General features: G+C 35.3%; 1 protein-coding gene across 3 annotated transcripts in view; it reads left to right on the top strand.

Annotated features, from left to right (window-relative positions):
* Nucleotides 1-17,556, top strand: part of Cntnap2 (contactin associated protein 2) — a 2,025,293-nt gene that overhangs the window by 1,299,113 nt on the left and 708,624 nt on the right. For all 3 annotated transcript variants that reach the window (XM_010638580.2, XM_033764477.1, XM_019209676.2), the window contains one exon: nucleotides 15,823-16,023. In XM_010638580.2, coding sequence (XP_010636882.1) covers nucleotides 15,823-16,023 — 201 coding nt within the window. The remainder of the gene's footprint in view (nucleotides 1-15,822; nucleotides 16,024-17,556) is intronic.

Raw genomic sequence — 17,556 nt, 5'->3', positions numbered from 1 at the left:
TAGGTGTGTTTCTTGTATACAACATATTGTTGGATTTTGCTTCTTATTCCATTTTGCCAGTCTATTTCTCTTGATTGGTCAGTTGAGGCCATTGACATTGCTGGTTATAACTGATATGTACTGACTTATTATTGACAGATTATTGGCCTTCTGTTGACTCTTTTTACTTTTTCACCTTCTCCTTTTAATTTCTTGTCTTGCCTATTTGACTTGCTCTGTTGGGCCTCATGGTGTTGTTGCCTTCATTGGCTTTTTCTATGATCTTGTTTAGAATTGCTTGTAGTGCTGGTTTAGTATTTATGTAGTCTCTCAGGTGTTCTCTGTGGTGGAAGTGTCTTATTTCTCCATCCATTTTGAAAGAGAGTTTTGCAGGATACATCAGTCTAGTTTGGAGGTTGTTCTCTTTTAGTACTTGAAATATCTCATTCCAGGCTCTCCTTGCCCCAAGGGTTTGTGTTGAAAAGTCTGCTGTGATTCTTATGGGCTTTCCTTTGTATGTGATTTGTTTCTTTTCTCTTACTGCTTGTAGTATTTTGTTCTTCTGTTGGGTTTCTGGGATCTTGATTATTATATGTCTAGGTGTAGATTTTTTTTTATTGTAGCTAGTTGGGGTCCTATATGCCTCCATTATCTGAATGTCAAATTCTTCCCTTCTGTTTGGGAAGTTTTCTGTTATTAATTCTGCAAACAGCTTTTTTAAAGTCATTTGTATTTTCTCCTGCTACTTCATGTATTCCTATCAGTTTTATGTTATTCTTTTTTGTATCATCTAGGAGTTGTTGGATCGATTTCTCATGATCCCTTACTGTTTTTAAGAGATCACTCTTTTCATGGTCACTGACTGAAATCTTATCTTCTATATCTGAGAGTCTATCTTCACATTCTTTCATTCTGTTGTGTACACTTTCAATGGCGTGTTTAATCTCCTGGATATCTGTTTGAATCTGTTTTATGGATTCCATTTCTTTCCTATGTTGGGTGTTTATTTTTTCCATTTCTTTCTTATGCTGGGCCTTCATGGCTTCTATCATGGTCCTGAGCTCATCTATTTTTTTGTCAGTTTCTGCTCTAGAGTCTCGAATCACCACTTCCATTTTGCTCACTATCTCTATGGTTATCTGGGAAATTATTTCTGTTTTGAATTTTTCTAGAGCCTGATTGATCTGTTTTGTTACTTCCTGTGCTTTGAGTTCAGGGTGTCTTGGTGTCTTGGCCTTTTCATCCTCATTTGCCCTACTGTTTGCCATTGGTGAACTGGAAGTCTGTCCTTGTGTCTTGCTTAAGTGTTTTCTCATTTTTATTTCTGTTGTCGGACTATCCTTGGTTTAATATCTGGGTTATCACCCAAATCTTCCTGATATAGTTGCACCCTAGCTTCTTTGTCTCTAACGACTCACAGACATTCTCATCTTCATAAGATCAGAGAAAACAGCGCATCCCATCAACAGGAATGCTTTATCACAACTGATACAATCATCAACACATTAATATCAAGCACAATTTGGACACTGACCACCTGTGGTAGTCACTAGTCTATCACCCTTAAATCATTTCAATTAAATTGAAATCATGAAGCAGTCCAGAACATGTGTTCAGTGAACAAAATTTCAATATAGTGTATTTACCATTTAATGGCTCAGACAGAGTGAGGATACAAGACCCCTGGTCTCATTTAGCCGATGGCTGAGCCCCATGATGCTGACTGACCTCAGGCTGCAAGGCCCAGCTTGAGTTCCCCAACCTTCTGAATGGTTGAACTCCACAACGTTCTATTACAGGTTTCCCACACCCTTTCTTTAAAGATGTTCAAAGTTGGGAACTCAGAAACATACCCTTGATGACTACCTCTGCCTCTGCAGAGTGGGTCTAAAGACTAGAACAGTCAGGAGGTCTGAGAGTGCATGGTGGGGGGTACTTATGGGAGTTCAGGGGTGCCCGCGTGGCTACCTTCCTGGTGCTTGAGCGATGGAGGCTGGAGCAGGAGAAGGCGTGGCTCTCCTTTCTGAGGTGAATTGGGGCCCATGCTACCTCCAGATGCTTGACCAATGGCCAAGGTTGGCAATCTTTTAGATCACAGAAATAATTATCATGTTCCATAAAAGAATTGCCTTAGCATTGCCAGAATACTCAAGTAGTAGTGACAAAATTAATGATTTTATAGTCCCTTTGCTGTCTCCTTGCAAAGAATTGACAAATTCATTCATTTTTTTCAAACATTTCCCCTATAAAATTGGATCTTTTCAATTTTAAATGAGGAGGTTTGTTAGCATTAGGGGTAATCGTAACCCTATTTATGCAAAAAATTCAACCTATATCTGCTTGGGCTTCAGGGGGCCAGATGACTGAGGACCACACCTTTATTTGTTTTGCTTTTAACATTACTTCATTAATTCAACTCCTATTTGTTGAGCTCTTGAGTACCAATAGGAGGTGTTGATATCAGCCAATAGAGATTAGGCACTGAAAAGGCACCCATATTGCCCTTGGGCATCTTCCCAGAGTTGTGGTTGCAGCACAGATGTTATTTGCACAAATGCTCACAGGGAGGTAAACTGAAGTTTTAGGGCAGCAGATGAGACAGTGAATCTGAAGTTGGCCTGGAATTGAGGACCTGGGAAAAGAGCAGTTTTTTCTAGCAAAGAGCTTAGAAGCTGAGACTTAAGGAATTACAGAAAATGCTAGCACAGTTCGGGAGTATTCCTTGCATGTGGGCAGAATTTGCTGGGGTGAGAGGTGCATTTATATTTGCTAAGCCTCAGAGAGAAAAAAAGTGAAATCACCTAATACATTTGTAGTGCTGTTAAAATTAAAGTAATAACACTAGTTTTAGGTCCCTTGAATATGTTCACAGTGCTGTCTTAAGCGTTTTTCTTCTCTGAAAAGTTATTTCTAGCTAATTATCCTCACTAAGGAATGTAATCTGTCAGACTGTCTTGCTAATGTTCCTCAGATGGGGGCTGCTTCAGTGAATAGAAACTGAGTTAATGGGAAGAATTAGAGACCTAGAGGAGTTGATTATTTGGGGATTTTCTTCCAAGGTGAAAAAAGGGTATCTGTTTCATCAAGAAAATCTTTAATGAAGTTTGGTGCCTGGGTTGGAAGAGGAAGAAAAAAGCTATGACCCCTCTCCCGGGAAGTCACCTCTACCACAACCTTCATGGTCCCCAAGGACATAAATTACTTGGATGTGTTTGATATTTGGCGTGACAGGGATGTGAGCCAGGTTCAACATGAAAGGAAGATCCATCTGACAAGACTGTCCTGTTCAGCAAATCCAGCTGTCATTGCAATTGTGTGCTTTCCCCTACATCAAAGCTTTTCAGATTGAAATGACAAGGAGCAGTGTAATTTCTCAGATTAGTCTGTTCAGACTTAAGTTTAACTGCTAAGTGAAAATAAAATTCTCCAACAACAATATATGGATACATGTGAAATACAACACTAGAATATTTTTAAGTATTACATGTATTAAGAATTTGATGTAGGTTCTAAGTGAGTTTGTAATTTATATGCTAAATCTCATTCCTTGAGTTCCTGTGGCAGTTATCTGACAACATATGTTTACTTTTTGAGATTTACTGCAATTATTTTGTCTACCTTCTTGTCACTAACTCTTTGCTGGCGGAAAATGCAGTGTTTGTCTTCAGGTGCCAAGGACCTAGCACTGTGCTTAAAGTAAAGCAAGTTACTCAATAAATGCAAGCTCAGATCCTCTGGACTCTGCCTCCCTGTCACTAAGGAGCCTGTCCACTCGTCACTGTTTCACTGTCCACCTCAGAAGGAAAACGGTGATGTTTTAAAGTGTCGCTGTCCCCTGGACATCTTTTCATGTTGTTCTCTTAGAAATCTTTGCAGTTTCATAGCTTGTAAATATTGTAAGTAAAGCAACACATATGCCGGCATCCATGTCAAATACTTGATACTGTTATTTTTATCAAATTACTATCAAATTTGAAAGACTTCCCATTGTTTCACCTGTGAACCCTTTCTAAGTTGATATTTTTTACTTTTATTAGCGCATATTTGTACTAAGTGATGATTATGTTCACTGTAAGGGAGTTGTACATGTACATAACACATTTCAATTTCTTTTGAGGGGGTGTTTGAGACAGGGTTTCTCTGTGTAGTTCAGGCTGAGCTTGAACTCAGTATATAGCCCTAGCTGGCCTCAAACTCACAGGGATCCTCCTGCCTCAGCCTCCTGAGTGTAAGGATTACAGATATGAGTCATCAAGCCTGGATCTCAATTCTCTTCTCTCCCCCATACCTAATTTTTCCAGCATCAGATACATTTGTCTTATAAGACTTTATAAAGTTAATTATCATATATACATATTGAAAGCCAGACTAATAGACCAGTGAATATATAATATAGTATATGTAAGACAATAGTACTAAGTCAAGGTACACTTTTAGATACAGTGTCCACACAGGATTACAATTTTTTTCTATTATCTTTTATTTATATATATTGTTTTCATATAAGAGAAGCCATGCTTGTGTTTGAGTTACTTCCTTTAACATTATGATCTCAAGGTGCACCCTTGCAGTGGTTTTTGAAATTTAATATTGGTGGGAAACTATAATCTCATGAACACAATTCGAATGTGTGTTTTATTGGGATCATTGGTGGTAGTGAGAGAGAGATTTCTTGGAAACTAAATGAAGAAAGGTTAATGTATCTTATGAGCACAACATTTATTGAACTTCTGCAGACTGGTGGGACTATTCTAGGCATTGAGTGAACTAAATCTACAAAGGGAAATAATTAAATTCTAGAGCCTGGAGTTTATAGCTCATGAGGAAAGTGGTAAGGGAGGCAGATACAAGACAAATAACACAAATAGGTAATTATGTACTATGTTAAAAGGTGGTAAGTAATACAGTTAGTAGGTGATGGTGCTATGGGGAAAATAGAGAAGGGCTTTAGAAGTTTAATACAATGTATGGAAGGGTGGACTTCACATTCTCTGAATCAAGAATACACAGGCGAGGGAGGCTACCTTAGAGCCTTCAGGCAGGAAAACCTTCCAGAGAGAGGGACATAGGGACAAGGCCCTACCCCAGGGGCACTCAGCATATAACACCTAAGGCTAGGAATCTGTCATGGAGGTGATATTTGGAGTGGGTTTTTTGATGCTGCTGTTTTGTTTATCTCTGTTTTTTAACCAAATGTAAACAATAGGTCCTAAAGTATTTTAAAATAATAGGGAATGATACCTTTAAAAGTCCACAGAAATCATAAGTCAAAGATTAAAAGTTCAAAGAAATGGTTAGATCCAAGATGACATTTCTTTAGCCTCCACATCTGAATTCAGATTAAAATCTAATTACAGATGACAGCAACAAGAATCCAAGAGTAACTGTCCTTGTTACACAGGCTAGAAAACTTCCTGTCCTGCATTTGAACTCTTAGCCACCTAAAAGACCCAAATTGCATCTCTCCCCAGTGTGAGGGAAAAAGCAAACAGAAGCTGAGCTTGTTGAAGTATTGATATAAATGTAGTCAGTAGTTCCAGCTGTATTGTAAAACAATTTTAACACTTCCTCAATGGAACAAAACATTAACAAATACTCTTCTTCCCAGAACATAGCTAATATCTTCAGAGAAAAAGAAAAAAGACAGATAAGTTCCCAATTGTTTTTCAAATGGGTGAGAATGATCTCCTATTATGTAAACGTATTCAGAGGCCTGGCATCACCTTCTCTGGACTGGAATTGTAAGCTTAAAAATAATCAACACTTCTACCACCTGAGGAACAACCTAGGCGCTCAAGTGCTGGTCTCCTCCAAGCATCCTGTGGCGTTCCATCTGCTTCCCACACGTGGTTTCTGCACAAGGGAGTAAAGCTGCTGACACAGCTAGGTTCTGCCATGACCCTACTACCCCAGCCTGCGGGAAGGCGGTTTTCAGATTAGAGTCCAGGCTTATAGTTATACATGCAATGCTAACACAATACATATCTGGGGAGAAAAATAATGCCAGCTGCCGATTTCTAATGGTTTCAATCACGTTGGCAAGATCACAGTCATAGAGTTAATCTTCTAGACGAAATAATAACCTTTATATTTATTATACAATAAACTTATGTAACTGGGAAGACTGATAAAACTTTCAAATGAATCCTGTTACAAATGACTACAAAAAATATATATAATCTAATATTAGTCTGGGTTCTTACCCAAATGTTTTACAAGCAGTTCTGTAGGAATTAATTCTTTCCATGATTAGAAATGCTAGCTAAGAAATTATTTGGTCAATTATTCAGTAAAGTACACATAGCTTTTGTTAAGTTACCAGTATTTGCTCATTATTTTTGTGAATCTGTGTGTTTGGTTATGTGAAGTTTAACTGAAGCAAGGCAATCTCATTTGCTTCAATATAAAATATTTCTTGTTTGTATCAGACACCCAGATTAAGAATGACAACTATAAAATAAAAGCCCAACCTAATCCTTTCTAAATACTTACTATATTTTATCCGTATTTTGTTTTTAACCTTTACAGCAACATTATATTGTAAATTTTCCATAATGCTTTGACTTTGAAGTTAATTCATATTAATCAATATACTTCCAGGTGGTTTATTTTCAATTTTTAAAATATTTAATTGTATGACAACAGTTTATTTTATCTTCTAATCTTTTTAGATAAAATTTTAAGTTGTTTTTAATTACTACAACAAACATCGTATATTCTTATAAAAAGGTTAAAGAATTTCTCTAGAATATATAACTAGAAATAATTGTAATTGCAGGATATTCTCATCTTCAAATGTATTAGTTATTGCCAAATTGTCTTCCAAAGAAGTTGCTAGAATCATGATGTGAAAGGACTAGATGTTTATATCCCCCAGAATTCTGGAAATTTCAAATATTTGTCAATCAGACAAACATGATGTAAATCTTACTGTTTTAATTTGCATATTTCCCTAGCTACAATGAAGACATATCTTTATATTTTAGCTTTTTTACATATATATATATATATATATATATGTGAGTATGTGTACATATATATATATATATATGTGAGTATATGTACATATATATATATATATTCCAATATACATTTACTGATATATATAAATATATAATATATATTGCCTAATTTCTTTCTGTTATAACTTTTAGAAGTTCTCAAGGTAGCTTAATGCTAATCTTCATCAGATCTATATTTCAAAAATAACTTTTCTTCTTCTGGGGTTAATTTCTTACATGGATTATGGTACCTTGACAAAGACGAGAGTTCAATTTTAACAGACATATAGGCACTCCCCTTTTCCCTTTAAATATGTTCATTTCTTTCTTGTTTATACAAATAATGGAAATACTATTTTATTTCCTCTTCTATGTATTTAGATGCTGTGCTTTATTGCTAGGTCTTTAATCCCTTGGCAATAGATTTTGTGTAGGATTAAATACTGGACTACATTTTATTTGTCTAATATAGATAAACAATTACAAACTTCTCATAGCTATCTAATACAAACTCTAAATTAAGATAAAGTCTCCATATACACATAGATTTTGCTTCAAGTTTTAGAAACGTATTTCATTATTCTAGTAGTATATACCTGTACCCAGCCAACTTAGTCACATTTTCTGATCAGCGCGTTCTCTCTGCATCATTCTTCAGGAATGCCTTGGCTATTCGTGACAGTGGCCTCTCTTTATGAATTTTTGTATCAGTCGCTCAATTTCATTTACAGAGACACACAAACTGATTACTGTGATTTTGACTGAAAATACATTTACTAGCTTATTTTTAAGGAGTTGATATCTTTATTTTACTCTTAAACCACTAATATAAAAGATTTTTTCATAAATATGATTCTTATTAATATTGTTAGACAAGATTTCAAAGTTTTGTTCATGCAGATCTTGCATAGATTTTGAGAAGGAAAATTTTACATCATGAATTTTATCTAACATTATATATTCTTATTCATTATTATTAGGAACATGCTTGATTTTGTGTATTGTTCTTACTTTATATGATTTTTATCAAATTCAAGATTTTTCTATTATGCTTGAAAACTTAACAGCTCTCTTCTATCCAATTGTTAGAATCATTATTTTGCTTCACTTTTTATCGTCATGGCTAAGAATTCAGCATAATGTTGAATAGCAGTGCTGATTGTAAGCATTTCCTTTTTCTAATGAAAGATTTTTATACAGTAGTTCATAAAAAAGATTTCTAATAGTATATAGCTAATAGTTTGAACTAATAGTTCTCCGATTTTATTTCCACCTATTCAATTACTTAGTCTTAAGTCTCCTTATTGAGATCTATTCTTCTAGAATCTTTCCTATATTACTAAATGGCACCATCATTTTCATTCAGTCAAACATCCTCACAATAATCCTTGTCTTATTTTTTCCTTGACAAATGTTATCCAAAACATTACCAAGTCTTACCGGATCTGTCTTCAAATTATGTTTTTAATTCCTGTTCTCATCACCTCCCCTGCTACCATCCAAAATCAAAACGACCATCAAATTTCCAAACATACAAAGATCTTGTTTTTAAGTTTTAAGGCCAAGTGACTGTGGCTTTAGGCCAAGTGACTATGACCAAGCCAAGTAACATTGAAAATAAAATTTGAAACCCCTAATGTGAATTAAAAGTAAGTGCAATCTCTGGTCCCTGTCAACTGTCTTGTATCATTTCCTCCTCTTCTCCCTCTTTATTTACTCCAGCAGAATTAATCTGCCAGATTATTCCTGTCTTGCAGTTTGGGCCTGGCAACTAATGCAGGCTAAAGAACTCTCCCCAGCTAAATTTCAAATGATACTGAATTGGCTCAAATACCCTTTCAGAAAGCACCCCTTTTTATCAGTCTCCTTATAACAACACTTTTCTCTCCTTAATTATTCTCTTTTGTCTTACAAAGATTTTGTTCTTAGAAAATACTAAAAAAAATAATTTTTAGCTTTTGTTATTTGCTTGCCTCTGTTTTTTCCTTCCTACATTTTAATTCTAAATTGTAAACTGCTTAAGATGATGAATTTTATATCTTGCTCCTTGCTATATGTGCAAAACTTAGACAAATGGGAGGCATATTATGAGAAATTAAATATGACTGCAATAAATGAATATTAAAGAAACCCTGTTTGTTTTTGAAAACATGAATTAACCTTCTGTCTCCACAAGATTTCGGCGCCCATACCTCTGGCCATGCACAATTGTCACAGCTCTGCAGTATTATATTTCTCTATTGCACACATCAATTTCCAATCTACCAGGATCCCTAATTTCCATTTTCTGAATCCTTTTTGTGGTCAAGGTATTTGGTCTAAGCAACAAAAAGGATAAATTACTCTTTTCACCTCCTCTTTCTTCGTGGAGCTGTCCTAGAAACTATCACCAGTGAGTTGCTTCATGGTTCTCTAAGAATGGGTGAATATACTTTATAGATCCACAGACTTTTACATTTCTGTGTTTTAGTACTTTTCTGTTATTTGTAATTGTGAAATTAATATCCCATCATTTCTGCTAAAATAGATGTTCATTGAGGACAAGATCTCAAATTTCTTTGAAATCCCAGAGCCTAAAAGAGCATTAGAACAGATCAGAAACTCAGTGAATGTTCCCTAAATATATGATTGAAGTGCATTACCAATCTATGACCCTTCTCTTAATGTAATGGTTTAAGAGTTATTTAAATAATGTTCTCGAATGTCTAAGAGAGTTTGTTTATGTTGCTCTCCCACCAAAAAATTATTGCAGTTCTCTGAAGAAGACAATAAAAACTTTATATCTTCCTAAGGATATCATCACCAAGGGTCAAAAAATGCAGAGTAGTAGAATGAAAAAGGCCCAAAAATCTAGAATAGGGGGAAAGATTTGTGTCATTTTAATGCTAACTCTTAATATTCATTTAGGTAAAGCACTTATTTCTTCTGAGATTTGGTTTCTTAATATCTAAGAGGATAAAGTCAAAATAGATCCTTTCCAGATGACATTATATTGGTATATTTAATATTCAAACTTTTCACTTCTTATAAGTGGTAGTTTTATTTCCTTGACTGACTGTTCCAACAAGACTGCAAATTTTTGAGTTTTGGAAAACAACTCTTACTCATGCTATAGCATTGAACTAGAAATCTTTGCTCATATCTTGTTCATAGTTTATGTCAAAATGCTGTTTGATTGAATCAGGATAATAAACATTCAGACTTGTAGGCTCAAAGAAAACAAAGTTATTAAAATACAGTTTAGAAGGTGGAGAAAAAAATTAAAGATATGGGAAATACTGTTTGAAAGTTTTATCCAGCAAGCCAACCCTTACATGCAATATAAAAAAATTTAAGCAAGGCATACATTATAGCTTCATTCCTGCTGCATTGCTTTAATAATGAAAGGGTCAAATTCAGCCCTGAAAAGTAAGTAAGATAAGAGAACAGCTGCAGTGATTTGAATCTAGAATTTCTTCCAAATACTTAAAAGTTTATTCCCCAGAGGGAAGTAGTAGAAACTTTAAGGGGTTAGGGCCAGAAGAGAAGTTAGGTCATGGGGCATGTCTTTAATAGGGATTGTGGGTGCTAGTCTCTTTCTCCTCCCTCTCTCCTTCCAGCCATAAGGTCAACAGTTTTACTCACCACATTTTCACCTCAGTGATTTGTCGCTTTTCTACAGTCCCAAAACAAAAGAGCCAATTGATGATGGACTAAAACTTCAAGAACTACAAGACAAAATAACCCTTTAACCTTTATAAGTTGATTAACTCAGGTATTTTGGTACAATAACACAAGGCTAACTAATAAAGCAGCTAAGGAGTTTCAATGAAATGTTTATGTTGCCCATAACTGGTTTAACAAGTTTTGTATACTATTTTAAATCTAGGTAGTCTGTGATACAATATTTCTCTTTTCTTAAGGATTGTTTCAGAGGAAAGGTTAATAAGTAGAAAATAAAGCTCCGGAGTAACAAATTAAGCATTAATTAGCACAGTAGTGTTGTTTGAAAAGTGAGAAATAATACCTAGCTGTATATAGAGAAACATACAACACCAGGAAGTTTGCCATTAGACCCAGGCCCCACTGACTTTTATGAGGACATACTCTTTACTGACTTGATCTTCAATGTGAATTTTAGATTCTATATGGACAACATGAAAAGTAAACAAGAGTATAGACATATACCTAACTAAGAAACTGGTCATATTCCTCAAAGGATTGTTTTTTGCTTTTTTTGTTTTCATTCATCACTGTTGGCCTTTATCATCCCTGCTTATAGCTCCAGCAAGGCAAAGACTTATGTTCTCATGAAGTAAATTACTTGAGAATTACAAGTGAAGTGTGGATACAGAATAATCGGTGTACATAACAAGAGAACCTTTCTTTTTTATCATTTCTTTTAAAAATTTTTTTCTCATTGAGTTTATTGGTACTTTTTAAGTGTACAGTATGCAAGAGAACCTTTCTAATACAGCCATGTCAGGATAACTAAGCTGGTTCATATTGAGAGCATCATTATTGGCAAGGACAGTGATGTGTCTCAGTATTATCCATGTGTGTCTAGTGTGGCAAACACATCATTAAATCAGTTGTTTTTCCAATAATATGCAATATGACAATTTTTAAGTGTTTGATAATACAACACAATTAAAAAGATACTAGGTTCCCAGTAATTACAGAGATCATTTTTATAACCCAGGAACCCAAAAACCATTGAAAAGCACTAGTTTATTAATTGTTTCTTTGTAAACATGGAATTTATAAATTCAGAAATTTCCCATCTACAGTGGTTTTTACTTGCATTCCACATTTATATGGTAATACAACACACAGTGTTAACACACTGTGAATGTGGGAATAGGATGGTTAGCATTACAACTTATGATATTAGCAAAGGCAAATCTATCTAATGTAACAATCTTATTTCATCTAAATGCTAGATACCTACAAAATTAATAGCCATTTTTCACTTAAGACTTAATGGCTCCAAAGGAACCACTTTGTCGTATAATAAAATATATGAACATTATGAAGTAATTTGCAGAATGCATCAACAGTAATTGTTTTCTGCCATCAAAATAGAGCTTACATGTTGTTTTTTATATGTGCTTGCTATTCTCATAGAAATGCTCTTAAAATGTCATGACACTGTAAAAAAATTTAAATGTCTTTATAAAATCCATATAATCCATGCACCTTTATAAAATATATACACATGTATGTAGGTGTGTGTTATATGTGTATATATTCTTTTCCAAATCTTTCAAAAACATAATTTTATTGATCCAAAGAATACTATGTCTATAAGTAAGTTAGAACATGCTATTTTTCTGCCTAAACCCTTCCAACACTGACAGTATTTCTTTGCTCTTTGAGTACAAACCATATCATCTTCTGTAACACACAAAACTCTAACTTCCATTCCCACCCTGTTCCATCTCAGACTTTAGCCTTTCTATAACTGAAAGATTTTAAAAATATGGATTTGCATTCCCTCTTTCTGGAAAGCTTTCCCCCAACATTCATATGGCTTACTGGACCACTATTTTGCTCATTCAAATTTTACCTGTTTGGTGAGGTTTTTTTAAATTTTCCTCTGTATTTAAAGGTACAGTCTCCATAAATAGGGCCTATCTTCTCTTCCTAAATTTAGTTTTTCTCCTTGCTATTATCAGTTGTTTATTATATACAGTTTTGCTTGTTATGTTTCCCCCCACTAGGATGCCAGAATGTAAATTCTGAATATGTTTGAATGCTTTCCACTGTGATCTTTCCTGTTTCATAGATCTGTTTATCATATAGAGGTGACCAATAATATTTATTGAATGGGATGAAGAAGATGGCATCCTAAGCTCTGATCCTGAAATGTGGAAAAGGTGGAGACAGATTGAGGCCAAGAGGTCACTCGGCCCAAAATGCTAAAAGCCCATGAATTTTTTTGTTTGTTTGTTTGTTTTTGGTACCAGGGATCGAACTCAGAACCTTGCACCTGTGAAGTAGGCAGTGGAACCACTGAGCTAAATCCCTGGCCAAGAAGCTCACCAATCTTGACAAAACAATTAATGAATTCAAAGTCACTGAAGTTATCTAGAATGGATACCATCAATGGATAATCACTATTTTATTTTTTTGCTTGCTTAAATTAATGTTAGCTGATAGACTTTGGATCTTAAATATGTTCAAGTCCTATCTGTAATACACTTGATCCCCAGCCCATGCTTTGTTCTAGTGGGAAGTGATAGAAACTTTAAATACTGGGACCTAGCAGGAGATTTTCAGTCATTGAGGCTGCACCCTTGAAGAGGATAGTCAATTCCTCATTCTCTCTGTCTCTCTCTCATCCAGGCTATAGAGTGAGCAGCTTTTCCCTTGGATGTGCTCCTACCATAGGACCACATCAACCCAGTCAATTTATTATGGACTGAAAAACCACACAAATGGGAGCCAAAATAAACCTTTTATCTACAAGTTAATGACCTGAAGTGTCTGCTGTAGTAACAGAAAGCTGTGAATACATTAGCCTTTAAAAATATTATTTTGAGTATATTAGAAAGAGATTCATGAGTCTTTAAAGCAGTTGGGTTGCAATGCTAGACCATCATGGGTTAAATTTTTAAAAAGAGTTCTGGGTACTGCTAGAAAACAAGACTCTGGATAGATTTGTTTAAAAAGGGAATGGAAAGAAAAAGGCTAAAGGTGTAGGGAAAGTGGGAAGGGTAGGAGAAAGATAATAAGGGAAAGAAAAAATAGGAGAAAATGAAAAAATGGAAATAAAAAGTCTGTAAATGGAGAGGGGAGGAGGTGAAGGGAGGGCAGGGACAGGGGGAAAAAATGAGAACCAAGACCTGTCATGTAAAGGTACAAGATCCCAATAATGAATGTAACTGTACTGTATACCAAACACGTACCAATAAACTCAATGAGGAATAAATAAATAAATAACAAATAAAAAGGGAATGGAGTTACGTCAGACATGTGAGAGTTCCCTGCCAGAGGCTTCTTGTAACTGAAAAGAGATAGAACTTACTTAACTTAATTAGTAGACCTTTAATTAAGTGAAGGTAAATCTTCAGGTTGAGATATAAATTACAGTTTGTTGAAGTCAAGTCAGAAAGAGACAGACTCACTAAAATAGATAGGAGCCCCTTTGCCATGCCAGAAGAACTGAAGGAAGCCATTTGCAAACAGACTGAAATAATTGCCCCATAGAAAACACATTCTGATGGGGACAACATAACCTGGCTTGTATTGTCTGACTCCAGAAGAGCAATCAGGAGGTGATTAGAATAGAGAAGTGCCCCATCACAGTGGCAAGGACATCAGAGCTTAGAGGATGAAGGGACTTGTCCGAGTCTCCCATCCCTTCCTCTTTTTTCCACCTTCCTTTGTAATTGAGAAGTTGAAAAAAAAATGAGATTGATCTACAGTTTCGTACAACATAGAGTTTGTGGATTCCTTCCCCTTGGCACCATTTGATAAGTTCCCATCTCCTGCATGCTTCCTGGAAACCAGTAGTTGCATCTCTAAGCTTGATTTATGTTGACATTTCTGTAAAATGTGCAATGTCAGCTGTGTCCTCCCATCTAGGACACCTCATCTCTAACTTCTCTTTTGATTATAGTGGCCACCATTATTAATCATTGCTTACATCCTACTAAATTAGAGGTTATGAGATAATGGGACTTTCATTCTATCATTTGTGAGTTGAAGTATTTCCACAGAGTATTTATTTGTTACAGTTCACAAAGAAAGGATAGGCTGAATGCTTCCTGTGCCTGTATTTACCAGTATTCAAAACAGTTTCGTTGTCCAGGATCTCTCAAATTTGAATTTGTTTTTTAGTTTAATAAACTATGACCATAAATGTACTTGATGTGTTTTAATCCATTGCCGGAAATTCTTATTGCTGTCAAAGTTGTTTCTTCTTTGGCTTGGAGATTTTTGAACAGCTTCAGTCTCCAGTAGCTTGTTTGCTTCCAGAGCGCTATTTTTCCAACTCCTCTTTCATTGTATACATTTCCAGCTCTGGAACTGTGTTCTTCCTAAAGTCTTAGTTTTCCACTTAATGGAAAAAGGTATTTAGTGATGGCAATATGGTACTAAGCATTAGAGCTTTTCTGAATCTTTTTCAGGTACAGAGTTAAATGTATGTCTACATTTTAAACTATAACATCTTAGGTTCATAGTGATGCTTCTAATTAAAATTAATATTTATATCAAATATTCATTTAACCTTATCTAGCTTATATATGCTTCTCTTTTTCTCATAATGAAACGTTTGGGGCCCAAAACACCAAGATAATTATTCATTTGCTTTGTCTCCCCATGTATAGCATATTTCAATAACAAATAATGTAACATCGAATTTTGTCTGAAGGGTCAGGATGGAAAGAACAGGTGTTGACAAGATGAGGATGTACATTCTGAGTAGAACAAACAGCGTGTAGGAAGACCCAGTGCCTTGAGGAGGTGTAGTTCACGTAGGAAAGAGCGAATCCTATTTCTCTGGAGAACTGACGGGTCATAAAGTCAGGATAGAATCATAACATATTTGATCTCATATTCAATCTGCAGACATGAGAACACCGACCAGATATACAAGTTCTTTTTGCTTCATGTTCAGGAGGTATCCTACATTTATTTTTAATAAAAACATTGCTTTCTACTTTGTCTTTCTAAGCCTTAGAACCCAAGTATATGAAAAGGGAAAAGATTACTTTAAGAATTTCTATCCTTAACTCTGTTCTACCCCAGTCCAGTGAAAATACCATTGAAAGTACAGCTCAATTATTTCCTGATATTGGAAGAAACATTTGCATACTAATGAGCCATTTGTCGTGTTTGTTTTTTCTGCCCACAGAGGACAAAGTGTGGACCATTGTGTCCCATGACTTACAGACACCAATGACTGTGATAGGCTACACCCCAGAAAAATACTCTGTGACCCAGCTTGTCTACAGCGCCTCTATGGACCAGATCAGCGCCATCACCAGCAGCGCTGAGTACTGTGAGCAGTACGTCTCCTATTTCTGCAAGATGTCCAGGCTGTTGAACACCCCAGGTAGGCTGCCAATGGAATGTTACTTTTAATTACTATCTCAGCTGGTGTTTGGAATGGACTAAACAATCCAACAGGTGTAGTTTATTATCTTAAAAATCCCGCCTTCTATGTACAGACAGCTATAAAGAAGCAACATATAATCACTTTGGCTTGCTTTCTGGAGAATGGAGCTAAGAATGCATGATTTTTAAAGAAATTTCATTATTTTTGGTTTCTGGATTTTTCTAGAGTGTATGTGTATTCATGTGTGTATGTTGCAGTGTTCGCGTTTCTGTGCAAAACTGCTTGAGGTTGTTTAAAATTCAGAGATACCAAAGAATATATCAGAACTAACTTTATCACAAGAAAGATCCATGTGCTCAGGGGGTCCTGGCACTAAACTCAAGATGAAGACTTAAAACTACATTATTTGGTCAATAACACAGAAGCAAGCATGTGCTCTGAATCAAGAAAATAGGGCTTTATAATTTATAGTCTTGCTATTTCCCAGGTATGGACATTGGGAAAGTTAATTGAATTCTTTTTTTAAAATACTATTCATCTTAATTGATAAATAACATATTTCTCATGTGTATCATGTTTTGAAATATATGTGTGCTTATATTTATATACTATTGGATGACTAAAGCAAACTAATTAGCATATATATTATTTATCTTTTTGTGATAAGAGTGCTGTAACTCTACCTCCTTAGCAATTTTCAAGAATACAATACAGTTTTGCTAACCAAGCCACCATGTTGTACATATAAGAGATCTCTTTATATGAAGTCTCAATTTCCAGTGTTTTCTGCTTTTCAAAAAGAGATCATGGTGGCTCTTTCAGGAGGACTGTGAGAATTTAATGGAGTAATATATTAAGCACTTTAGGGTCTCATACATTTAAAGACATAAGTAGGAAACTGATTTTTGAAGACTGTTAAGCAACTTTACAAATGCTATTGCACTGTGTCAGAAACAAATGGGCTGTTTGATGCCCAAAATGAATACTGAATTGGAATCAGTATTTTTGGGTGGGGTGGTGGCTTACAGAAATAAAACAATAAATAATATTGTGAAGTATTTGTTGCTTTCTGCGTGCAAAATCTTGTATTGTAATTACAGTCAGCTTAGCCTAAGGACTCTAAGAAAGTAAAATATGGAAATTCTTGGTTCCTAAATGAGTGCTTCTGTTGTTTGGGAAAAGAAATGATTGTGCCTGGGATGTTGGGGTAATGTCTCATTCATGAGGTAGAAAGACAGATTCAGGTTAGTGACAGAAAATGAGCAATGGTCTAGAAGACAAGATGAATCATAGAAATGATCCTTCAGGTCCCAGTGAAAGTTAGCCCCAGACATAGGAGGAAATTCATGTGAAAGTGCAGGAAGAAATATGGCAGAGGCATAGACACAGAGGAAAGTAAATGCTGCAGTGAGAGCTGCTCTATCCTGGAGGCCAGTGCTTCTCAGAACTTCATGTGCATCAGAACAAGCTGCAAAAATTAAAAAGCAAAACAAAAAAAAACAAGCACACACACACACACACACACACACA

The sequence above is a fragment of the Fukomys damarensis genome, unplaced genomic scaffold (genome assembly GCF_012274545.1).
Source record: "Fukomys damarensis isolate Sample0158 unplaced genomic scaffold, DMR_v1.0_HiC HiC_scaffold_16, whole genome shotgun sequence".
Classification (NCBI taxonomy): Eukaryota; Metazoa; Chordata; class Mammalia; order Rodentia; family Bathyergidae; genus Fukomys; species Fukomys damarensis.
This window is presented reverse-complemented; position numbering and strand designations above follow the sequence as displayed.